The sequence below is a fragment of the Melanostigma gelatinosum genome (genome assembly GCF_949748355.1).
Source record: "Melanostigma gelatinosum genome assembly, chromosome: 10".
In the NCBI taxonomy this organism is placed as follows: Eukaryota; Metazoa; Chordata; class Actinopteri; order Perciformes; family Zoarcidae; genus Melanostigma; species Melanostigma gelatinosum.
Window position 1 is genome coordinate 4,940,580 of NC_136643.1, and position 26,694 is coordinate 4,967,273.

Genomic DNA, 26,694 nt, shown 5'->3' on the forward strand with positions numbered 1-26,694 from the left:
TCTATGACTGATGGGGATGGGAGTTGCTTTAATAACATGTATATAGTTTATGGTTAGTTGTACATTTATTGTTAAAATTACAGTAATGTGTGGGCGCAACACATTCAGGTTTTCCCAAATCTCCATCAAGTATTGGTAAAGTGAAAGTAATCTTTTTCAGTATAACAGTAACAACCATGCGAGTACTGTATCTCATCAGCTGTTATATCTGTCTGTAGTAACACAGTTCATTCTTGAGAAAGTAAGCGTCTCTTCTCCAAGTTCAAACCTCGTGATTGCCAAGGTCTTCACAACATATTGGGTGCTTCAGTACAATGGTTTCAGTCTGGTCCTGGATGGCGTCGGTGCCAGACAACTTTCCATGATCCTCCCGGTGAGGGAAGGAAGGGGCACTGATTATTGCCCAGTTGCCCACCTCGCCCACACCACACCCTTAATGGAGAGATAGGCCAAGCTAGGGTCCTGCTCTTTCCCTGTCACTTTCCATACTGTGTTTATGTTTCTGAATGTTTCATCTACCAACGCACAGGAATATTACACACAGGAATGTCACAGGAAGTGTGACAAGTAAAACACCCTCTGTTCTTCATATCAACATTTGTCTCTTTCTAGAACTGTCACTGGATGGAACAGACTCAAATTGTCTGTAGTGTGGAAAACAAAACTGTTGGTATCGTGTGCAACTGTATAATTAAAGCTCTAATACTGGTTTGATGATGGTCAAAATTACATGAGAATAGCACATGCCAGTTAGCAGATTAAGATATTGCTCCGTAATAAAAAAGTCCTGTTTTTTCTAAACATAGTTTGCTTGCCTGTTAATGAGCTGTTGATGAAACACTGGATGTGAGTCAATTATTTTAACAGGAGCACCTGTGCAACATTTCTAATACAACCTAATAGACCTGGATTAAATAAGACGTTTTCAAAGCCAATAAAAAGTAGTCGGCAACCTCCGGTTCTAAAAAGTGAAGCCAATGCTGAAGTGCCTTAAACCTGCATTCATTCTAATGACCAGCAGGGGGCGACTCCTCTGGTTGCAAAAATAAGTCAGATTGTGTAGAAGTCTGAGAAAATGACTCTACTTCTCTCTTGATTTATTACCTCAGTAAACATTGTAAACATGAGTTTATGGTCTCAATCTCTAGTTTCAAATCTTCTTCAATACAGCATAATGTTCATTTAGTACATTATGGTCCATTTAGAGTCAACCAGACCATAAAGCAGGGTGTGCTTTAAAGCAGGGCTACTTAAAGATTGACAGGTTGTTGCAATGGCTTTAAGACTTGAACCCTTTCACGGTGTGTTTTCAAGTCATTAAAGTTAATTGTCACGGAATTGTTGATTCGAGTTAATGTTCATTTTGATACTGTAGTTTGTGTTGTTGTACCTAACTACCTCATCTTGTAACATGAATCTAATGTTATGGACAAAATAAGAGGATTCTTCAATGAGAAGTTAATATACTGGGTGAGAGGCCTCGAGGACACTACAAACACCTAGCGTAGTGCTTCAACAGTAACGATTGGTATTGCTGACTAAAGCAAACCAGGCCCTCATGGGGCTTGGGTTGGGAAAAGGGTCATGGATGCATTCCATCGATGGAAAACATTTATTTATTTTTTCTCCCCAGGAAAAATAAAATCTCTAGATGTCAATGGGTTGCCACACCTTATATGACCCAGGTCTGTACCATAATCCTGCATAGTTTTGGTCTTGTCACAGGTTGATTTTGATTTGTAGCACACATTACCACCATCATCATACCACTGTGGCCCTTTTGGAGTCCTGGACCACCAATAAAACGGAGCCAGTGTTTGTGTAGCTCTCGCGCTTGCGTGGGGCTCACTGGCTCAACACGTCACCGGTGGCTGTGTTGTGGTGAAAGCCGCTACAAGAATTCTCTCCATGTGGTGCGCGACACCCGCAGCACACCGCGCTCCGACAGTCTGACAATCCCAGCCTCCTACTCGCATCGCAGCTTTTGCCACAGGAAATGTGTTGTTGATTTAATGATGTGTGTGCGTGTAGGCCTTTTTGTTGTGGATACAGTTTTTGCTGTATTCCCCCCCCCCCCGACATGTAGAGCCATTACAAATTGGATTAAACTCGGATACAACCAACTCTACATGAGTGAATTAACATGAACGTAATTACTCTTGTCGAGCCATTTTATAAACTAAGTGCAAACAGACAGTACATATTGTATGTGTGTGTTGAAGACACACAGAAAAGGGGAATAGAAGTGCATTTTTCCCGCCCCTACCAGCTTACTTCTTATAATACGTAATAATTCATGTAGATAAGAGACTAGCTCGGCGTAGCAGCGAAGGGTTAATGCGGAATGCGTATAGGCGTACCTCGACGCTATAAGGCCTCATGCACTGACTAGAAGGGGCTTTCGGCTTACAATCCTTTTTCATGTGGGGTGCGGGGAGGGGCTCTGGGCTCTGCTATGGGGGGTTGTGGCCTATATAATACTTCCATGGTTTTGGCAGTTAGATTTTCGAGAAACTTCCTGGTGTGTCAGGATCAATCGGGCCTAAGCCAGTCTTAATTAAAGGCTTGGGGCTGGGCAGAAGTCGAGGGCAAAAGGCATCCCTGTTGGTTAGAAGAATGAAGCGTCTGTCATTACGACACTATAGGGAGATTGGGAGCATCAGCTTTATTCCTTAAAATTCCTCTTGCAGCTCAATGACGACACGCAAATGATGCTTCGATTATATTTGTTTTGCCGAAAATAAATTTGATGGAAAAGGCAACACTATGGTACTAATTTAAGAAAAGTTCCCATATATTTCTATTGTTTTGTGGTATTAACCTCAAAAAAGTGACACAACAGACCTGCAATGACCAGAAAAGTAACAATTCCAGCATCAACTAATTGCTCAGTAGTTTGTCGGCCCGCTTGGATATCATTCAGCCATCTTTCAGCTCACAAAGTTTACAGAACAGATTTGTATTCACTTCTAATCATAAACATATTGTGAAGAGGCAAATATCCATTCATCTCTGCTCGCACTATTATTTATGTATACTTGAGTTATGTATACTTAAAGATGTTTTGAATAACCCAAATAGGGATTTGTTGAAGTACACCATGTTGAAGGCATTTCATTGATAGTCACTTACTCTCTGTGCTTGTTAAAATGTCAAAGAAAAAGGCTCAAGAGTGTTAGAAGCTTCATTTTTAAAGCAAATTTGACATTAAACGAGTGCTGCTGAAGCAGTTGTCACATGTTTTAAACAGATGCAGTTATCGTTTTCAACCACTTGGGGGCACAGGCAACTTACAGGGAAGAGATGAGGAGCCATGAGCTTGTGTGTGTGTGTGTGTGTTCCATTAATTAAATGGAATATGATCCAAAAGGGCTGCGCTCACTCATGACACATCATGTACCACAAGAAAGGAAATAAGACAAATGCCACAGATGTCCCTTTTTCTCCGTCCTGTTTGTTTCCCTCCAAATCCAAACGTCAGGCAGACAGCGCCTTAGTATGTTTTAGTCTCCCGAGTGGATCTCACCAGTACACCCATCTGTCAGACAGTTTTTTTTTTTGCGGAGGTCCGAGGAGGGGTATGGGGGCGGTGTTTGTGTCTGGTCCCGGCTGGGTGGGGGAAGGAGATCAGACGTGGCACATATCACATCGCGGGCCAAATATCCTAATAGTCTGATGTACCATCTGATCTGCTGTCCCAGTCATATCCATATCCAGGGCTCATCAGCCCAGATTGTCCCGTCTAGTGTAAGTTAAAAGACCTTTTCTTTTCTTTTTTAGCTCGCCCATTCCACCCTTTCTCTCTCACTCCACTTCTGACTTAATCAGTGCATCTGCTTTGACCTGTATCAGCCCCCCTTCACTCACATCCACCTTCTCTTCGCACCAGAAGACCCTGAACACCTGTAGAGTCGATCAGGCATTGCCTCGTGTGCTTCAACTCTGAATCCAAAAGTTGAGTTGATTTTACACTCTGGGGAACAAAATACTTTTCATTGCCTCCTGTTTAGATGCTCCACCATGATGAGTCAGCTTCAAGTGTGTATCAGTGTTGTTTTACCTCGCATAATTACCCCAATGAAAGCTGGCTTGGCGTTCCAACATCCATCATTTTGTCCCCAGTTCTGTTTAATTTATATATTGATGATCTGTCCAAGCAATTGAAAGCCTGTAATACTGGGTGCATGATTGGTAATACTCTGGTTACCATATCATGCATGCAGATGATCTGGTGATTTATAGTCCATGTAGGGCTGGTCTTCAACAGCTCCTAACTATATGTACTGTGTATGGTGTGGAACATGACATCAAATACAACTCCAGTAAGAGTGCTATCTTGATCTGCAGAAGCAAAGAAGACAAATTTCTAAACTTGTCTGACTTCAAATTGTCTGACAAAAATCTTGGCGTCTGTGATGAAGTAAAATATCTTGGTCATTTTATAACGGAACATATGACCGATGATAATGACATTTCTAGGCAATGTAGGATGTATGCACAAGCAAACTAGTTTGGTATACAGATGGAGTGAAGATGTCTCTGTTCAGAGCATATTGTACTCCACTCTACGCTGCACACTTGTGGTCAAACTACAAAAAAAAGAGCTTACAGAGACTTCAAGTAGCTTATAATGACGCCATGAGAATACTGCTAAAGAGAACAAGATGGAGTAGTGCTAGTGAAATGTTTGTGGCTGCAAAACTGTTTTAAGAAATCTCATGTATAAATTAATTTGTCAACTTAATGACTCTGAAAATGAGATCATATTGGTTTTAACAAACATAAGGTTTAGTAGCACACGCTACCAGTCCCAGCTGTGGTGCCATTGGTACAGCTGTCTCTTTGTAAAGCATTGCTAGGCCTATGCACTTTTATTGTTTGTGTATGTCATTTCATGTATTTGACTCTCTGGTCCCTGAGTCTGAAATAAAGTCTATATATCTATCTTTGTAAATGTGAGGCGGCACCATTTGTGAGCAGTGGGAAGTGTTCTCACCGACAGGACTAATGCCGTTAATGCATTCACGTCATTGAGGGTTATGTAACGGTGCTAGCCACCTCGCCAGTCTTAATGCATTCGGGCCCCACGGTGTCAGGTGGGCCCTCAGTGATCCAGGAGGCTCAAGATGGCAATGCTGTTGTTTTTTTACAGTCCGGATATGTGTGTGTTTGTGTATTTGTGTGCGGGCCAGAATGTGTGTGTTTGTTAGATCAGGCACGGATGTGTGTATCCATATGGATCCGTAGCGACATGTTTGAAACGTTCTGGCCTCGTGCCGAATGAATGTAATAGACATAGATGTGTGTGTGTGTCACTCCTTCTTTACATTGAACCCACCTTTTTTTTCTTGGTCACATGATCTGTTTGCTGTCACGTGACTTCATGGTCAGAGTCTGTATTGAGCAGCCATGATGATAGGAGAATGATTTGGTGTCGAGGGAAGACGTGGGCCCTTTGCTTTGCCATTGGCTGAGAGGCTGCCGAAAAGTAAATACAGATCAATCCTCCCTCACTCGCTCCCTCTCCCTCTCTCTCTCTCTCTACTGCCACTATACAGACAGACCCAGCGACATGAGCTGTGGAGAAAGCTCCCCACCTCTCCTCCGCCTCGTTTCCTCCTGCTCACTCTAATCCCGACACCGAAAAGAAACCGCCCCTCAGAGAACAAGTGTCAGCCTCAGAATAGAGCGCTGGTTCGTCAACACCCCCCCCATTTTATCCTCTGGTTTACATGTTAGAGAATGCTAATGTTGATGGAGGTGACAATTAACTATACAATGATCACAGGGATGGCACTCATGCCGCCGCCTCGCAGCCTTTGCTAAAGAGATAAGTGACTGATCTCGACTGGGCAGATGACAGATAAGTACATAAAGGGACGGTTACTTTTGGTGTAACACAGTGTTGGCTTGTCTACCAGATGTTCTGCAAGCTTTATGCTTCATATTTGACTTGCTAATATCATCCAGCCTGTTTATAGTTCCCGGTGAAGCTTTGACACCCTAATTGAGGCCTTATCCTTGTATATCATATATGTACATACGATGAATCTCCACGTTAAATGCCATTCTTTGAAAATGTAATCTGTTAAACCGAGACGGTGCTGAATTTCAATTGGCAGCAATGGAAACACTTGTGTTGAGTTATTTGCGTGAGCACGCTGCTGCCTCCGCTGCTGCCTCCTTCGCCAGGCACCTGCATGCCGACTCATGAAAAACACGGGGGGGGGGGGGGTGGTTGGAGACACCACCTGAGATATCGACCGCCTCTCGGCCCTTGCTGTCGGGTCGTGAAGCCCAAAAATATATTTGCATGAAATAAATGAGAATCTCTCTCTCACGTCCGGCTCTGCCACGGCCAAAGGTTTTTTCCATTGCAGATGCGAGCTCCATCTGGCCCCCGCTCCCCTCATCTCCACTCTGCAACATGGTCAGATACGCCATCGTGCACTTGATCGCAGGTGATGTTTGATAGAGGGCTCCAATGATGCTCTTTTTAAGTGTAAGATGGCATTAGTTTGTCAGGATGAAGTATGTAGCAGGGGGACACCAAAGTCAAAGATGTCACGGCATCCCCAAAGTGAGCCTTTGTTTGTCCTGCTTTTGATTTCGGGGCAATACAGGGTTGAAGGGGGTCAAGTGGTCCCTCTATCCTGAGCAAACACGGACATGGTGACAGCCGTTGGGACAACAAACCTCCACGAGAACCGGCTGTCCTGCCAACATGCTCCCCGCCTCTCCGCTGCTAGCACAACGCCCCTCCCCCACCTCAGCCCTCAGCCCAGGACTGTGATCCTGCATAGCCGGCATAATGAAGCCATATAAGCCTGTTATTTGCAGCTTTACGGCTTGTTTTATGAAGGTGAGCCGACAAGCAGCTCCCATAATGGTTCCTGTCGCTTAAACAGACCGCATTACCAAGAGAAAAGGAGCGTTTGGGGATGGGGGGCAGGGCCGGCCGGAGAACGGGCCGGGGCCTTTATGTCAGCTTTGCCAGGGCTTTGATGGGTCGAGGTCTGGCTGCAGGCTATCACTGGTACATTTTATGTCTTCCGCCTTTTGTGTGTGGGGGGGGGGGGGACATTATTGACGTTTGACCTATGTTCTCATTCCCGCCTCCTCCTCACCAATCAATTACCACATCGATCCATTAATCAGACAGTGGTGATGGCCAGTGAAAGGGCCCGTGGGTATGTGTGAAGAATTGCGGGATCGGCCTCGGGCTATCGTGGAGGAGGGCCTTCACCTGTGGAGTGCACCGCTCAGCGTTTGGCTAACAACAAGTAGGGCCCAGGTGTCTGTAGGTTATTTTTATTCACGAGACAATGTGTTTTTCTCTATATGCAATGTGTGAACCTCGTGTATGTATTTGCGTGAGAAACAATTCATCAACGCAAGCAAAATGAAGGTGATTTCTTAAATTGCAATCTTTTCACACAAATTCCTCTCCTTGGTACACGGAATGTCATGGATGGATTTTTAATTAAGCCCATCCGTTTAAGGTATCGCGCGCACACACACACACACACACACACACACACACACACACACACACACACCCACACCCCCCCCCACACCCCCCCCCCCCCCCCACACACACACACACACACAGCTGTGTGTATTGACGTGTACTGTATTTTCTACAATTGGAAATAATAAAAAAACAAACTCACAGTTGTCCCGTAGCCCAGAAACCAACGGGGTGAAAATCGGCAGGAAGTGTGTCTTATTAACGAAGCTTTATTCGGCATGACTTGTGAGACCTTGGCACAAACACCGGCAGCCATTACACTGTGTCAGTAAAGTCAAAGGAGGCCTTTTTGAGTGAGAGCAAACATGTTTTTGTCCACCGGACTGTTTCCATGGAGGTTCGGCGGCAGCATAACTGTGTTTAGAGCACAAACAGAAACAGATCAGACGCGCAGACAGCCAGCAGATCAAAACTGAAGCTGCGGGAGCGGAACCCACCACGCTTTGATTAGGTTTGGTTTGGTTTTTCGGTTTGGTGTGTGCAGACTAAAGCCGTCACCCCAGTCCGCCTCGTGCCCTTGCCAAGTCGCTTTGCCAAAACAGGCCCCCCCACCCCTCCCCCTCTCAGACTGACCAGGGTCCAGCTGACAGTCACCCAGCTCTTGTGGGTTTAGTGAATTGAGAAGACACTTCTTGTGTGGATTTTTCAATTCTTCAACGTGTCATTTGGGCTCGGCAGTGCCATTGTTCCCGGCCCCTTTTCTCTCCGCTCCTTCTGCCGAGACGAGTCGTGTCATCCCCTCGTGATCAGCACTTTTGTTGCCTTTGTTTTTGGCCCTACCTCAGAAGTCCATCTTGTCTTTTATGTCCCTGCCTTTCATGCATAAGGGAACAGTTGTGGCCTGTTGTGGGGCTGTTCCACTGCATTTCCACCAGTGGGGTTTCCTTTCATTCTCTTCAAAGTACTACAATGGGGCTCTGAGGGCCTGAATGGCCAATGCAGAGCGCACAATCCTACAGAGCCCGCTCATTTTGTTTTGCCAGAGTCAATAAAAATGCTAAAGTTAAAAGCTAACCCCCTTGTGCCCTCCTCGAATGGAGCAACTTGTTTGACCTCCCCTCTCAATTAACTTTTAATGTTAAATTCATTGATTTAAAACAATAGCAAAAACAATTCATTTTTTGTAACTCATCTCAAGCATACTATTCTGCACACATTTAGTGCTGCATTTAATTTTGTTGCATGTTTTTACAATGACAATAAACATCCTTATCCTCGTAATGAATTTGTTTATTTCAAACTAATTTAGCCCATACTGTGTATATATACAGCATACATATATACATATGTATGAGCTAATGAGTGGATTTATGGAGTTGTCTACAGACAGGGAAAGAGAGATAGCTGGACATTCAACTACCATCACACCTGTCACAAATGATAGCTCCTCTATCTTTTACACTCGGACCCCCCCCCCCCCCCCATCAGACCTATGAAGACATCTCCATCCTTCTACAGGAGTGGGATTAAACTAGTTTTATGTCAAGGGATGAGAAAAGAAAAGAGGAAAAAGTCTTGCAGTTGTCTCCGGGCATTACGGCGGAGGCCTTGCATAAAAGCATTGTGTGCCGATTTGTGAGCCGAGGGAAAGCCGGGGACTTTGGGAAGGATTACAGGTAGGCAGACATTGGCTGCTGAAGATAACCGCCATGACTTCATCCTCATTGTGTAGATTAAGGCATAAAACCCAAACTAATGAGACGGGAAAGGGGGGAGAAGACATGGATGGGAGGAGGAGTGAGGGGTATTGTTCATTGTCGCCGGAATAAGCTTTTTTTTCAAGTGAGAAGAGGAAGACGTGTGCCCAGAGGTGATATAATCGGAGGAAGTGAGATTAAAAAGAGAGCATGCTCCGAAATGAAATGCTACATTTAGGTAAATGGCTGTAATTTAGGTTACAGGGATCTCAGAGGAGCATGGTGTTGCATTTTTATGATGGCAGTAGAACATATATGTGTTGTGACTTAACTGCTCAGAGCAAACTGAATGTTTGGTGTTTTTAAATCAACTGCAGAATACTTCAGTACAGTCAATCCAGTATTACTGTTAGCAGGTCCAGTGTGCTTGAGAGACCAGCCCCCCATCTCATCTAATCTGAGGGTTTGGGGGGGACGTGTGACGGATTGCTCATCCCGACACCCAATTTGCTGGAGGGCAAGCAAAGGAAGCATTTGGGGGGAGAAGAGAAAAAAAAAGTAGAACACAAGTGTTTGATTCTCTCCCTTCTCTGTGTTGGGTGTCTCTGGTTAATTTTTCAGCATTTCTCTGCCATCCAATTGTGTCCTCACACCTGAGGCAGTGTGGAAAAAACCCCACAGCATCATGCTGAGTGGATGGCCGTATTTGGGGAATGTTTTTCACTCTTAAAAACAAAACAAAAAAGTGTCCAACAGGCAGGTGGACACAAAGCTAGGTGAATATTGATGACATTTTGACCATTTTATATCCCACCCACAGGCAGCCTTCTGCAGATGGAGAGCCCGTTCACACCTCAGGAAGCATCGATTTCCCGCCTACTCTTTATTCATTCTTTATTTTCACCAAATTGAATCTGGAATCTTAAGCAAACCACATTTTAAGGTATGCGGCACGTATTAAGAAGTAGCTGATTATTGTGGGGTAGAAACCCAGATCTTTAATTTTAGTGCATTTTCGACACAGCTTCCTGCCTTGCACCGCCGTGCTGGAGATAATTGTGGAAATCTACATATTGAGAGGGAGGCTAACGTCGCGGTCTGCTTTGGAGTGGGGCCTCTTGTTCTGCTGTAATTCATGTGGTACGATGAATATTGCCACCTGAATTAGGCTATTATGCTGCCAGGTGGAGGCCAGCGGAGTTACAGGAAATAGTGATCATCATGTCATGATAATGAAGCAATTACTACAGGCTATTCATGGTACAATATTGACCACCAGGCTGCAATCAGCAGTGGCTAGATACGACATGGCTGTTATGTCGAGTGGAATATTTATTAAGATCTCATTTACTCTTCCTCCCTGCTTCTGCTGGACAGACTGTGGTACGCTGCAGAGGCCTGAGGCATCCAGCCCATGTGGGCTCACTGCGTAAAACACCCAATCCATTCGGAAATACACCGCTTTCATGAGCCATATCAAATTCTGAGTATTGTCATGTTCAGAATAATACTGGTATATGAGTGTGCTTCATAGTTACCACTTGAACGTGACCAGATGTCGCCCCTGGGTGTTTGCTGAAACCATGTTTTTCTTGGGAGGACCGTCTCAAAACGTCCCAGTTGAAAATCGTACTAGTGAGTCGCTGTTCAGACCCATTCACAAGGTTGTTATTTTTTACAAAATCTGGCTCGTTTCACTAGCATTAGGAGTTTCCCATATCACCACTGATAGACAAAATTGGTGTAAACTTGTGAACTGCGAGAAATAACGAAAAAGCTCTGGGATGAACTGATGAACTCTGTTACATTTGACATGTTCATGGAACCCCCAAAATGTCAGCGAGCATGTGTATTATAAGATCCTTCCTTATTGACATTACCCGTTACCTTGAGAAAAACCGGTGCACCCGTCTGGATTACATGACGGGGGATTTCAGAGATGAAACTTGGGGCCAACCGGAGCTGAATATTGAAAAAGTGACAGTAGTTGTGCGAGAGCGGCGGAGATAAGACGTGCAGTTCAAGGATATGTGGCTCAAGGTGGATTTATTGTAGTCGGACACTACAGAGAGCCGTACGGCGAGTGTCAGATCATCAGAGGCCGTTCTGTTAGATTGAAGATCAGTTGATAGCTCTATACCAGTCAACTTCTTTGTCCAAAATACACTCTGGTGGAAGTCTGACACACATCTGCATGTAAAATGCTGCTCAGCCGCCATGGAGAAGTCACGTGCCATATACTGTGTAGGGGTGTAAGAAAATATCGAGTGTTGTGTTTTGTGATACTGTCTTTGATTTTCATAACACTATAGATTCTTAATAAATAGTTTGCTTGCAAAGATGAACTCCATCAAGACTTCACTTCCTTTGTAAAGAGATGTGTCTCCTCAGTGTATGTCTCCGATCACAGTAGCGCTGTGATGTGGGATGTTTCAGGGATTAATGCCAATGCAGATTACATCGCAACGGTAATTTCTTTACTCAGATTTTATGCACATGGTGGTGTGTTCTTCATACCATGATTTTCAGCAGATTTAAAATATTGCCTTGCTTACAACAACGTGTCATACCTATGATATCTTACATAAAGTAACTCCTCATTTTTCATGCGTTTTCCTACAAAAGACAGCAACACGTGTCAATTTCCATTCGTTATATGCGTACGGTCTGTTCAACATGAACATGACACTACTCAGTTCGGTTTAGAAGAAGATCGTGAACTATTTATTTCGTTTTTGGAAACAAAACTACTGAGTTTTGGGAAAAGATCTTCGTTTGGGTTGATATGACTGGAAGTGTCGTTATTTGAGATCGCTGTTTGTTGGACTCCACTACCTTCCCTCTTACACTTCCTCGTTCATGATCTCCTGGGTAACACATGGGTAACAACTATTACGTGGGATATCTACGAATTTCGGCTCATTGTTTTTCATAGGTAGAGCTCCGAATGCTGGATGAGCCCAGCCTGCTTACAGTATCACAATATTTCGTAATATATTGACTGGTCACCCCTGTATCGTGACATGTATCGCATCACCAGATTCTCGCCAATACACAGCCCTAATACTGTGGAGAGAAAAAAGCCTGAAAGTGTATAATATATTTTTTGGGCTGTTGACGGGAAAGGTCCAAATATGACGTACCATACTGTTGAGTCTGCGAAAACGAATGCACGTGCCTCAGGAAGGCCTGGGTCTAGTCTAACACAAAGCTCACCACCCTCTTACCGCATTCCACCCCCATTGGGCCCAGGTCTACTGCTGCCTCCCTGCTAATGAGAACCAGTCCCATCCAGCCCCATATAAACCCACTAACACACACTTGCCTCTGATCTCAGACCAGTAAACGTAGTCAGTGCGGCCAGGTCCCACCACTTTACAGCTGCAAATTTAGCCACACAGCCCTGTGTTATCATAACCTTTCATGTAAAAAAGAAAGGAAAAGAAGTTGCTAACATAGGTGCATATGGCACTTTGGGGACTGTTAAATATATAGAACACACATATATAGTGATCTAATAATGGGGAAATGTCCACCAGATGTGGGCTGGTGTAAATAGAGATATCCAGATAGTGTTTATTATGTGGAAGTGATCCCCTATCGTTGCAGCTCTGCTCCAATCCGTGTATCTGTGGTGTGTATCGCTGCCTGGCGTCGCAAACTGCTCCTTTTGGGTTTTTGTGGGATTGTTGAAATGGTTAATATTAGCCAACACTTTAATTTAGTCATTTGTCAAACCCTAACGCTAAAACAACAGCAGATTAAACAAGTTCAAAGGAAATCAATTGAATAAAGAAAAGCAAATACACTGCTCATAGATGTGGACACACAACTATGATCCTTTCACAGTACTATAACTGTCTCAGAAAATAGCATGGTATACGCCTTACATTATTATTATTTGTATTATTATATCATATATTATTATTATGAAGTAGTAGTTATTTCTTTTTTTTAATAATAAAAAAAATTATATATCAGTTACAATTAGAAATGACAACATAATTATAACATTAAACATAATTAAAAACCTGACTTAAAAGAATAACATGTAACTATAAAATGTTAATTAACGGCGGCGCTTCAGTTTACATGTTGGCGCATTAGCATGTCCAATTTACTATTAAATGATAACTTAGCTGCAGGTGCGTGACAGCACAGCGACTCTACTCCTGTCTAACTACTTTCACTACTTATACTCGTATCAGTTTTTACCAATACCGTAGATATGCAAATGTACACGGTATGATAACCGTACTCTTCATACTGCGGTACAACCCTACCACCACCCCGTTTTATTTTAGCTTGGTGATTGTCTGAGCAGATTGTGTAAACATTACATCATACACTACTCACCGTATTGTTGAGGGTACGCCTGTCCTTTGCATTCTTGGGTCCAGCTTTGGGCAGTAAGGATGTAAGGTTCTCCAAGTTTCCTATAGCTTCAGTGGAACTAGGTAATATGGGATGTCTTTTATGTGCAGCTCAGCTACATCACCTTTTTTTGTTTTTGGAAACGTGACCTCCATAATTGCTTTTCTCTGGGGTCAAAAAGGGAAACAGAAACACCACAATGTATCGTGATGTCGTGTATATGTAGGGCTGACTTGATTGACAGAAAATAATCGTTTTTATTCAATTTTCTTTGGTTGCAGCATCTCGAAATGTGACAATGTGCTGCTTATCTTTGTCACACGTGTGATTGTCTACCACCCAAACATATTGAACTCACTGTTGATTGGTCTAAACAAGACTTTTAGAGCGGTGGATAGTACACATCACTTTTATTTTTAACCCCATGGTTGCCAGTTTACTGTAAAACGAGCTCCTGTGTGAGAGCAGAGAGAAGGTAGCATGGTGAAACGCTGATTGTTGGTCTCTGTTATCGACCTCTGCTCCTCGTGTCCTGTCTCTACCCAACATCAAGGCGCCTCCACTCTCTCTCCCGCTTCTCAGTTTTCTTCCCTCATAGTGAAACCTACTCTGAAATTACACCCCCCTTTTTGTACTTCAATTACATTATAATATATTTGCCTTCCTAAGTGGCCACTTAGTATGGCTTTTTAACATTTCCCCCTGAGCGGTATAAGCACAGCTCTCTCTCTCTCTCTCTCTCTCTGTCTGTCTGTCTGTCTGTCTGTCTGTCTGTCTGTCTGTCTGTCTGTCTGTCTGTCTGTCTGTCTGTCTGTCTGTCTGTCTGTCTGTCTGTCTGTCTGTCTGTCTGTCTGTCTGTCTGTCTGTCTGTCTGTCTCCCTGAAAATCACTGAGAGCTCTCCCTTTTTTAATTTTTCCAGCAGTCTACCATTTGTCTGGTGTCAACCTTTTGCCATATTTTCTCCCCCAAGCCTTTTGCGAGCACTGTTCCCAGTCTCTGTATACCTGGGAGCACTAAAGTGCTGGGAGCAACCTGCATTGGGTTAAAAATGCTCCGCTCCAACCGCGACATCTCAGCGCAGATTAGGCCTGATTGGGACTGGAGGGTGTGTGGGAGCGTAGTTGACGGGATTAAGTGGCTATTGAAGTGACTTTCTGCTCCTTTTTTAAGAGAGTGAAAGACAAGAAAAGAGACTCATTCAGCGCACCCCCCCCCCCCCCCTTTCAACAGAAGGAACACACCCCCTCTCCCTCTTCCTTAGGAGGACACTAATTACAAATATGATCCCTTGAAGGGCTTCTGATACCCGGCGAGAGTTGGATGGCGGGAGAAGCTGTTCCTCGCCGTAATTAGACGTATCTGATCCTAAACATTGAGTCACTCATCAGGGCCAGTCGTTTCGGAGGCCAGACAGAACAAATAATTAAGACGTGTGCGCAATGATTGTGATTCTCGGTGTGCGCAGTTGTGTGTGTGGGCGGATGGAAGGGGGCACACGGGCCAAACTCACTGCTTGACTGTGTGTGTGTGTGTGTGTGTGTGTGTGTGTGTGTGTGTGCGTGCGTGCGTGTACTTTTTTGACACGTGCACGTGATGAGGAGCATGGCAACAACCGGTCGACCTGGTATTTCATTGTGTGGCAATCCGAGTAAATAGCTTTTTTATTTTCATGGTGTCGGGCTGGAGAACTACAGTAATTTGCTTAAATAAACATAAAATAGAAAGATGTTGCACGATTTTCTATACTTGTAGGAAGCATCCGCTAAAGAGCAAAGACATCACAGAACATTTGAGCCAAACACCCAACATAAAAAAGTAATTATTTCCATCAAAAGGTAACTGATATTGTGACGCTTTACTCAGAGAGGTTTGGTTTTCAACACACTGAAATAAAAGTAACTTGAATGTTTCATTGATTGTTCACTGAAAGTTGTCAGGCTTGTCCAGCATTCGTAGATATCCCACGAAATGATGTTGTATGTTATCTACGTAATAGCGGACAAGGAAGCATCAAGACCGGCAAAGCCCACACAGGGCCAAAAGGAAGGGGAGATGAATGTATCCAACACACAGAGATCTTTCAGCCTTTCCTTCGTTCAACGTGGATTATTTGTCAAGTAACTTGCGTACTTCGGTAACGGCACTTTTGTAGTCATTTTATCACAAACAAGTAGGGGTGTAACGGTACGCGTATTCGTATTGAACCGTTCGGTACGAGGCTCACGGTTCGGTACGCATGACGAACCGAATACGTTTGAATAAAAATAAAAAATAAAAATAAAAAAACCTTCATTTAACCAGGTAGTCCCATTGAGATTAAAAATCTCTTTTGCAAGATGTAAGTAACAATACAAGATGTAAGCAAGATGTAAGTAACAATACTACATAACATTAAGGAGCAGTTTTTGTTTTTTATGCTTATGTGTTGCTAAGAAGACACCCCAGAAGATGAGTCACTCAGGTATAGTTCCATCATTGTTCAAAGTCAAAGAATAACTTCATGATGTTAGTTGTAATGAATAAATATATTTTAAAATCAAGTACATTTCTCTGGCATTTATAGTTTTCTACTGTACCAAAACGTACCGAACCGTGGCTCTACTGTATCGTACCGAACCCAACCGTGGATTTTGTGAACCGTTACACCCCTTCAAACAAGGATCTGTTCCTAAAACTAACCAAGTAGTTTTGTTGCCTAAACCTTTTTGTCGAGTAATTTTGATTTCGGCATTGTGTGACTGAAGGAGCAGAATCATATATACTGTAGTAGGGTTTTGCACCTTTAGTGGTGGTGAATGAATGTGCAAAAGTTGGCTTTTTTTAACACATGAACTACAATAACACAGCTACTCTGTTTTCCCCAAACTTTGTAACGTTTCCATGACTCAGCTCCAACCTCTGTGCTGACTGACACCCTTACTCATTCACTTCCTGCCTCGATATTCAGCAGTGTGGCGGCATTAGCATATGAGTGGCTCAGTGTTTGGGTGAGTTTGTCCTCAACAAAGGCTGCCAAAGCACAGGTCAGCGTCTCTCATCCACTTCAATGGACAGCTGAAGGGCAAACAGGGCTCCGCAAATGAAACGTTTCCACACTTTCGCTCCCGTCTGGAGGAAGAGGCCTCCCTTCTGGATCCTCACGTTTTATGATAAAAACACTGCAGATATTATGAAGATGAATGCAGCAACAACCTTTTGATGATTCATCGCCCTTAGCCCTGCATGGATGCAGTGTGTTCTAATGAGTAATGTATTTGTGCATACAGTCTGAGCGTGAAATGCACGTGTGCTTATGTGTGTTTTTATATTTGTGTTGACAGGGAGAGCGGTGGGCTCCTGCCCGCAGCCTGGTGGGCGCATGCCGTAGCCCGGCGTCCTCGCCATCACTCGGCGGGCCCCTCGCTGCGCTACACACCCCGCAGGGCCGTTCTCTACTGCCCCGGCAACGACGAGAGGAAACTGAGGAAGCTGGCGTCGCTGGATGTCGACTGCGCCGTCCTGGACTGTGAGGATGGCGTGGCCCTCGGCAAAAAGGTACATTAAATACACACCGACGCACAAGTGAGACACAGCTTTTTCGCTTGAGGGTCAGCAACGTAAACGCACATGCACAGCTGTGCGATCGTGACTCAAGGAAATGGGGGGGGGGTGTTTGGAACTGAAATTGGGGACAGGTGCTCGGTCTTAATCACTGACAGGAAAACCACCTAAGTGAGATGTTTAAAACAAGCACGTTTGGCTCTTATTGTGATGTGCATAAAGGCTGCGCTGCCCCCCGATCAGAGTCCTTTTAAAACAAGGTGACCACGTCCTGCTGGGCGAGCAGCGGGAAAGCACCAGATGCAGCAGGTTAAAAGCATTCTTCCCCCGCCCACGCGACCTCCCCATTGGCCCGGCTGAGCTGCCCATGAAATCGTGATTGGAGAGTGTGGGGATAAAGAAGGGGTTAAAAAAAAGAGAAGTTAACCAACAAAGGTTTTTAAGTCATGATAATAAAGATGATTGATATGGCTCGAGGCTGTTCCTGTAGGAGACAAAGGCAATAAGACGATGGCCCTGTGACTGACGGGCTAAAGCTGTGACCCCGCGATGGAGTTGGAGGATGTCGGAGCTCCTGTCTTTATTATGTGTGAGAGGGGGAACTATGGAGAGGAATGCAGCGCTGGAGCAGCCATTCAGGCTTGAGGAGAACTCAGACGGTGGATGTCAGCATGTGACAGGTCCATGTCTCTATCTTGTTTTCAACAAAAAGCACCCTGCTCCAAACTCACTATATTTTCTCTCACCAACCCACTCATTTCACTTATAACACAAGGCATTTATTACAGCTGTAAAGTCTTGGGTTATAGGAAACGTCTGAATTTGAATATGGTATGATTCATTTGTTCCTTCTCTTTTCAAAGGCGTTTCCATGTTAGCTTGTGGCTTGTACCTGTGGAGGAGGCCGTTTAGGCCCTTGCTATATGCTGTTAAAAATAAAGGGGTGAATTATATTAGCAACAGGGCAGTTCCATTCCCTTTTTTAAAATGCTGAATAATTTCCCTCAGCAGGCTTACCTCCCTCTCCCAGTAGCACTCGAACAATACCAACAATACATTGTGGAAAATAGTATGCCACCTCAATTATAGTGCCTTGCCTAATATCCACGTTGCGTTCTCCTTCTCTGATCTGGCTACATCAGCACCACACAGCATCCGATTTCAGCCATTTTTTTAGACGACAGACGTCCACTTTGGCTTTAAAAGAGTCCGGCACAGTGTGCAAAAATCCTGTAACCTTTTATGTGGTCGCTAGGTCATGCTGCGTAATGTAGAAATGAGTCATTAACTCAATAACATAATGCACTTTTCCTACTGGCACCCTTTCTTCACTTCCCACACTCGCAGCTTCTTGCTCCACTGTGGCAATTGGAAATCCATGTGGGTTGTTGTGTAGTTATACCTTCCCTTAAGATGATATTTTTTTTTCTGTTGGATGAACTGTGCTTCTAGTGTGTGTGTGTGTGTGTGTGTGTGTGTGTGTGTGTGTGTGTGTGTGTGTGTGTGTGTGTGTGTGTGTGTGTGTGTGTGTGTGTGTGTGTGTGTGTGTAGGCTGGCAGGACTACTGCTTCGACATTTGTTTTGGATAATAATTTCCATGTTTTGAAATCACTTTGGCACAATACCTTTTCTTTCTTCACGTTTTGCTAGATGTTAAAAAATTCTATTTTCAAATAGTCATTGTTTTTATTTGTCCTCTTTATTTCATATACTGTGGGATATTTACTAAGTATTTGCAGCCCCTCTTTAGGCGCGAAACTGTCTAATTGCATTTGTCCCAATTTACTAAAAGTTTTTGTAATCTTGCAATATCTATCTTATGTTGTTCCTGTTAAGAGATGCAAAATAAGAAGTGAGGGAATCGAAATGTATACAAATGTTCGCTCCACCTGCTTTAAACGTAGTCGAGTAAATCTACCATCTAAGTCAAGAAAGACAGGAGGTGCTTCAGCCATATTTGTAAGTAGTCCGTCTCACGCTAGTCTGACAGAATAGATTCTGTTCTGATTCTATTCTAAATATCACATCACTCGTCATGTGTTTAACCGTAACCCAAAGCATCCATTACATATTTTACACTTTAAGTTTATTTTCTTAAATATGACTACAATGTGTATTGGGCTCATAGTGCAGCCAAAATGTCAGTGCCCTACACAACAGCACTGTTTCTGAACGCATCCTGAGTAGATGCTGATGGAATATTGGAGCTGTTGCGGTTGACATGCTGCTGACTACGCTGCATATGTAGACACGGTGTCAAATCTGGAGAAACAGTTTTATTGGGTATGTAGAGAGATTATTGCCTCGTGAAAATGGTGACAGAGTGTTAAGACAACTTCTGTCCTTTTTCTTTGAGGTAATAGAAAACACTTAAGTGACACCAGTGAAGAATAATGCACCACATGAACAAAATTCACGGTTGGGTTCGGTACGATACAGTAGAGCCACGGTTCGGTACGTTTCAGTACAGTAGAAAACTATAAATGCCAGAGAAATGTACTTGATTTTAAAATATATTTATTCATTAAAACTAACATCATAAAGTTATTCTTTGACTTTGAACAATGATGGAACTATACCTGAGTGACTCATCTTCTGGGGTGTCTTCTTAGCAACACATAAGCATAAAAAACAAAAACTGCTCCTTCATGTTATGTAGTATTGTTACTTACATCTTGTATTGTTACTTACATCTTGCAAAAGAGATTTTTAATCTCAATGGGACTACCTGGTTAAATAAAGGTTTTTAAAAAAATTTGTTCAATACGAATATGCGTACCGTTACACCCCTAATATATATATATATATAATATATATATATATATATATATATATAATATATATATATATATATATATATATATATATATATGTATATATATATATAATATATATATATATATATATATATATATATAATATATATATATATATATATATATATATATGTGTATATATGTATATATATGTATATGTATATGTGTATATATGTGTATATATGTATATGTGTATATATATATATATATATGTATATATATATATACATATTTCCTCGCCTCGCCCCGTGTGTCCCGGTGTGTGTACATCTCACTCAAGTCAGGAAACTCGGCAGAATACCCATATTTGATTGGCTGAGCTGCATCACGTGATGTGATTTACACCGCATTGGTCGGCGTGTTTCCTGCACCGCTGAACAAGTGCCGTAAAGGCTGAAAAAGCTGCGCCGGTTAAAATGGAAGCGCTCTGTCGGTTTTAGATCCTGGGTCCGGATACAACGGCGTCTGGGTCCGGATCCGGACAGCGGTCCGCATATTAGGGGCCCCTGCTTTAGAGGAGCCCGCTAGTCGGGGGGGATGACGTAGACCTCTGTTTGATAGATTGTCCAGATTGTGCCCACATGCCCTCCACCTCACTGAGATCCAAACTCAACGCGACCCAGTCCACCTCTGCATGTGGTCTGGCTGATTCGGATCCCACTTTGAGCAAGATCAGATCTCAAAGCGTGACAGACTTGACCTTTCATGCGTCCTAGCATGATCGGATGATAAAAGTGCCATTGAAAAAACAAGTGTTAACCGCTGCCAGCACTTCCACGCTTTGTCATTTAAAAAAAGCACTTGCAGCGTAGATCTCTGAAAACGTTTATTTAGGGTGCTCGTGTCGAGAATTATTCCTTCCCCTCATCTGTTCACCTATTGACCCCCAACAGCCGGGGGTAATCCAAACTTGAGGTCAGTTGTTGGTCAAGAAATACAGTAGCTGCTAGAGCAGTAGGCACCCCGGTCACGGCTCTAGACATGCACTAATTTAGCCTTTCTTAGTTTCTTCATCAAGGACATAAGTGCTTGGAGCTCATAACATACACACATTCCCATGCTGGTTGCAGTGACAACATCCTCCCCCAGAGGCTTCTGACTCACGGATTGTCTGAGCATGTAAATCTTGACCTCTGATTTGGCGTGCGTATGTATGCGTTTATGGCTTTGCGACAACTGCTTCCACGTGTAGCCATTGGGCATCAGTGGAGGATTACCTTATTGGGCATCTATGTCTGTACATTGGAGAATTGAGGGGTGGCTGTGCAGTTGTAATAGTTGTGATAATACTTGTATTGCTGTTACTGGATTCTCCTTGAATTCAAGCTTCAATAAACCTTCAGCCCAAGACATCGAGGAATCTCCTGTTGCTTCCTCGGCCTCCAGTTAATCTGCTCACAATAGCTCGCATTTCCAGTTTTCCTCGTCTATCTTTTGAGCGTCGATGCACTTCAAAGTACTTCATTTAAAGTCGCCGTAGACTTAAGCATCTGCCCGAATATATTGAATGTAAAAGATCCTACATGGCTGCACTTCATGCAAATCAGATGCACATGTTGCAGGACACTTTTACATCTGCCCGTGTGCGTAAGTACTCAGCCGGATTGTCATTTGTGGTAGACTTTGTCATTATCCTCCGAAATGTCTAGTCAAAAATATTACCCTTCCTCCTCGTATGTAAGATTAAGATCTGTTCTGGGACCAGCTAAATCGTAAGTAGACGAGATTTAGCTTTTACATTGCGAGTGTGCCTGTGCACTGACAATTTCCACAGCGTATACCGTAGCTGCGATTATATTTGCCATGACAACCTCACAGTCAGCACTGTGTGTACGTCAAGAGATGCCAGGCCTCAACAATGGTCTCATAATGCATGTCTGTTTTGTTTTTTTCTAGGGAGATAGAATAGAAGCAAAGCAGAGACTGAGCTCGCTAAATGCCACGCTGAACCGCTGTTCAGGTGAAAGGCAGCAAAGGGTTATGGGTATGCGTGGATAGGCCTTAAATGGGGCTACTGCCCACAACCACCCTCCTATTATGTGTTCACTAATGTATTCTTTTCATTATCTGTCACCTTCACCTTAAAACAGGGAAGGATATTCATGACAAAAAAGCTACGCCATGAAGGTCAGTCCACCCCCTCCCCTTGAAAATTGAAATCCGGCGGTGCCCGCTTTAATTGCCTGCCGCTTTGACTCCGAAAAAATGTCCGCGCTCCGGCTCGGCAGTAACGCCGGCTGCTTACGAGGCAGGGAGATGAGATAAAGGAGTAAAGGGTAGGAGCCACCTAGAGCTTGCTAACTGTCACCACAGACCCAGAGGGGAGAGGAGGAGGAGGAGAGAGAGGGGAGGGGAGGGAAGGGAAGACTAGGCTGACTGCTCTAACACTCTTACACATATCATCATATCTGTATGATCAGTGGGGTGGAGGAAGAGGGAGGGCAGGTTGAAACCCCGGAGCGGAACTGACGGCTACACCTGTCCTCTCTCCTCCTCTCTCCCTCGCTGTCTTGTTCTCTCATTGTCCCCCTCTCTCGCTCATCTCCCCTCGCCGGGGTCCTCGGGGTTAAGATTGCTTAGCTCTCTCTCTCTCATGTTATCTCTCTGTCTTTCTGTGCCCTATGGTCCAGTGTTCCTCCTGGTGTTTTCTCTCTCTCTCTCCATCTCTTTTCCCCACATGGGTCCCTCCATCCTCCCCGACTCCCCCCCCCCTCCCTTGCCTCTCTGCCATAGAGATTCTCTCCTAATCCCTGGAAGTTTGGAACTAATGAACTAACTGCTGAGCCGCTGCCACGGAGCTTGGTCCCAAACTATACTGTACTTCACACTCGATTTCCTCTCCAGATGGCATGGTGGCGCGGCCGACGCGACGGGGAGCACCTCTCACACACCAGCACGTGCCCGCGAATGCACATGGGTACACAAGGCATGCAGAACACACACACACACACACACACACACACACAAGTGAGACACATGCAGACAGACATTCACGCACAAATACACATGCATGCAAGCGCATACACGTATTGTTACAGTCTCACTGTGCATCAGGCTCACTGTGCATCAGTCAAGTGTGATGGAGGACCAGTGTCCTGCATTCACCATCAGTGTATTAGAGAAGCAGGACCACTTGTTAGTGCTTAAAATGAGTTACTTCAGTATTTTTCCATCTGAAGGCGTTTAATCCATCCAACATAATGAGTAGTTGAGTAGCATTAGTTTTTATTGGGTCCATGTGGAAGCCAGAGACCCTTCACTCCGGGATTTCACATTTTTATGAGTACACGGATGTGATTACAACCTCCAGACATACACGATTCGGCATGTTTAATTGATGCAATTTGTGGAAAGTTGTCAGGCTTCAAGCAGGCGGCAACCTCCGCGTCTGAAATGTGAAGCCAATACAGAAGTGTTTTAAACCTGCGTTCTCTCTAATGTCCATCGGGGGGGGGGCGTTCTGGTTGTAAAAAGAAGTCAGATTGTGTAGATGTCTATGAGAAAATGACTCTACTTCTCTCTTGATTCATTCCCTCAGTAAACATTGTAAACATGAGTTTATGATCTCAATCTCTAGTGTCAAGTCTTCTTCAATACAGCATGATGTTCATTTAGTACATTATGGTCCATTTAGAGTCAAATAGACCATAAAGCATGTACAAAAGCAACTATTTGGCCGGCGTGGCCTGCGACATTGTCGCCATTGAAGTGCTCGTTGACCTAGTTATGTTGATAAGTTGCACCGGGAACTGGCTAACGACATTTATTCAGATGGAACGGGGTGAAACCGAAACACATGATCGGTTGGCGTTTCACAGCGTCATTGGAGTGCTGAAAGAAGTCAAACTTAACTTTGATTTGTAGCGCTTCACGTCTGTCAGGGATCGACAAGTGTCATGCATCAGTTTGTAGCTTCATGTTAGCGGCTTCCATTGAAAATGTCTTAGAGTAGAATGTTGCTGAATGTTGTGAACACAGGATGTAACCCCTTCCAGAGTGTGTTTTCATTTCATGAAAGTTAAGGGTAACATTTTGGCCTAACAATGTTACGAGCTAAGAGCAGCTACGAACGTGTCTTCGGTGTGTGAGGTGACTGTTTGTTCAAAACAACAATGGCGGCTGCAATAGCATCAGTTATATCAGAACTGGAGAGCATTTCTTCATCGAACAAGCAAAGAACCTCACTGAAGGCTTTTCTCGATGGAAAAATATGTTTTCTCTCTTCTCCCGATTGGCATCGGCAAGAGTTTGATTGACAGATGGTTCATCCAATCACCTGCCAAGTATCTTTTGAAAGTGCCTGCCCTTTTTCCAAACAGTTTCCAATGACTGTTTCTCAGATGGTTCTGTGTAACAAACTATCTGACTCGTCAGGGTAACTTTGATTGTTCTTGTCAGCAAAATTTCAGTAATTAGAGCTTAGAAGAGACATTCGTTTGATTGTAGAGATTGCAGATGTCTTTTTGCTCCCGAGGCAAATCCGCCCTTGAGCTTGCGTTGTCCTCCTCATTGCGCTGTCCTCTTCATATCGTAGTAGTCCAGCCTTTCGGAACCCGTTGGTGATGGTGGATTCTTTCACACTGTTCCGCGCTGTTAGGATCCACTGGCAGACTTGAGAAAAAGCTGCTCTTCTCATGCAGCGTGTCTACGTTGCTCATAGCTCTGAATAGCATTTACGGCTAACTGGCTTGGCCAGTTGCTGCTAGCACAACAGCTATTCAGAGCTATGAGCAACAACAGTTATTGCCTCATTGCTTTTCGTTTGGTAGCCATGAGAGACCTTAGTCTGTAATGCAAGTATGTCTGCATGAAAAGATGTACAAAGATATATTATATATTCGCTAATGCTAATCGCGGTTAGCATTTCCCCATTGGTCGTAATGTTAAAATTAGCTTAGAAGCTAGCGACATGTTATGATGTTCAGAGAAGAAGACAACTTTAGTACGGTACTGTTAAAAGCATCTTGCTGTTCAACGGGGACACCTGCGGCTTATAGACCAGTGCGGCTTATCTATGTACAAATTATTTTTCTTTTGCAGATCAGCTGGTGCGGCCTATATGCCGGTGCGCTCTGTAGTCCGGGAAGTATGGTAATGCATCCTATTCAGCAAGACAAACTACAGCTTGAACAATTGGTTGAGCGGCGACTGAACAATTCTCAACAATTATAAACTTCACGAAGGCACTCAGTTTAGGTTTAATAGTATTCTATGGGACAGGTGTCACGTCGTAGTTTAACATTAACTATAATGTCTAATGCAAGTAAAGGCGATCATAGGTCTACATCGCATCTGGTCTGTTGAGTTGACAATTTTGTGTTTCAGTTCAAATTTACAACAGTAAAGTGAAGGTTTTTGAGTGTTTTTAAATCATATTTAAAGTTTCCTATTCTTTTATTAAAAGGCGTTTCTGTCTCCGGCTTTACTTTGAGCTCTATAACAAGCGACTGTTGTGTATGTGGTAGTGGTTCATTGATAGAGTTGTTAACCCCGACTGTTTAACCTGATGTCAGGTTGCACACACTGATACCATTCTCTCTCTTAGAGTGGATGACATTATTATGGTCTATTAACTTTTGCTGGTTGTAACACAGTCAATATAAGAGCCATGGTCTATGCATGAACTGCGCCTGACACCACAGATTTATCAACTTAACATAAATTATGCAGCTAACTGTCTAAACTGATACGTGACCTGAGTTCAATGCTCGCCGTGTTATTCCAGAGGACACTGAAAGATCTGCTCTCCATTTAAGTGGATTCAAGTGACTAAACTCTTGACAGAAAGAGCTCCTGGGAAATAATGTTAGCCAGTTGAATTATGAATACTGAACATTTGTATTTAGCGTGTGTCGGCGTGTGCGTTCATTTACGTCCGTAGGCATGTTCTCGTGTGTGCGCGCGTTTGTATACTTGTGCACTCAACACCTCAGAGGACCCGGGAGACTGGAGAGAAACTCCCAGTCAGACTGCCAAGACTCACAAACGGGATGTGAGCCCGCTCAGCCAGAAAATAGACCCCGTCCCAACCAGATCAGAAAGACCTGCAGATCAAAGCCTTACCGTCTGTCACAGTGTGTGTCTTAAGGGTCATGTGTCTGGTATCGATTGGAGGCCTTTTGGGAGGGCAGGGCGAACGAGAGGTCAGGGTGCAGAGGAGAGTGATGACATCGCTGTGGTTAGCATTCGTTGTGGAGAGGGCGTGGCTTGTTGTTAGACCACATAGAAAGTGATTCAATGGGGGGGGGGGGGGACAGTTTTAAACTCGAGCTCTCACGTCCTTTCACGTAACAATATAAGCCATAGATAACATTTGAGCTTTCTCTGGTCTTTGGAGGATCTTTTGAAACCCACACTCATGCAGCCGATCCAGATACCCTGGGTTAAGGGGCGGGGGAATCGGGAAAACGCTGAGACGCGGAGAACAGAGAGGCCCTCTCTCCTGCTCTCATTATCCTGTTACACTCTTGTGTTTTCACTGGCAGCGCCGCAGCCCGCGCCGCTCTGTGCTACGTGGGCCGCGCAACGCAACACTTGGAGAGTAAACCCCCAGTAGGAGGAGTGATGATGGAGAAGGCGATGAGGAGAGGAAAAACATGAAAGAATGGGGAGGACAGGAATGGAGCAGATGTTGGTGGGGGGGGGGGGGGGGGGGAGATATAAGCAACCTCTCTTATTTTGCAAGAATTTCACTTATATTGTTCTGTCTTAATGGCACGTTAAAGTGACGGAACCCCAGCTAGCTGTTATATACCATTTAAAAATGCTCTTCTAACACTGATGAAAACAATTTGC

The 26,694-nt window shown here is 43.9% G+C and overlaps 1 protein-coding gene across 1 annotated transcript in view; it reads left to right on the plus strand.

Moving 5' to 3' along the window:
- Positions 1-26,694, plus strand: part of clybl (citrate lyase beta like) — a 65,944-nt gene that overhangs the window by 16,231 nt on the left and 23,019 nt on the right. The window contains exon 2 of the mRNA XM_079277627.1: positions 16,864-17,077. Coding sequence (XP_079133753.1) covers positions 16,864-17,077 — 214 coding nt within the window. The remainder of the gene's footprint in view (positions 1-16,863; positions 17,078-26,694) is intronic.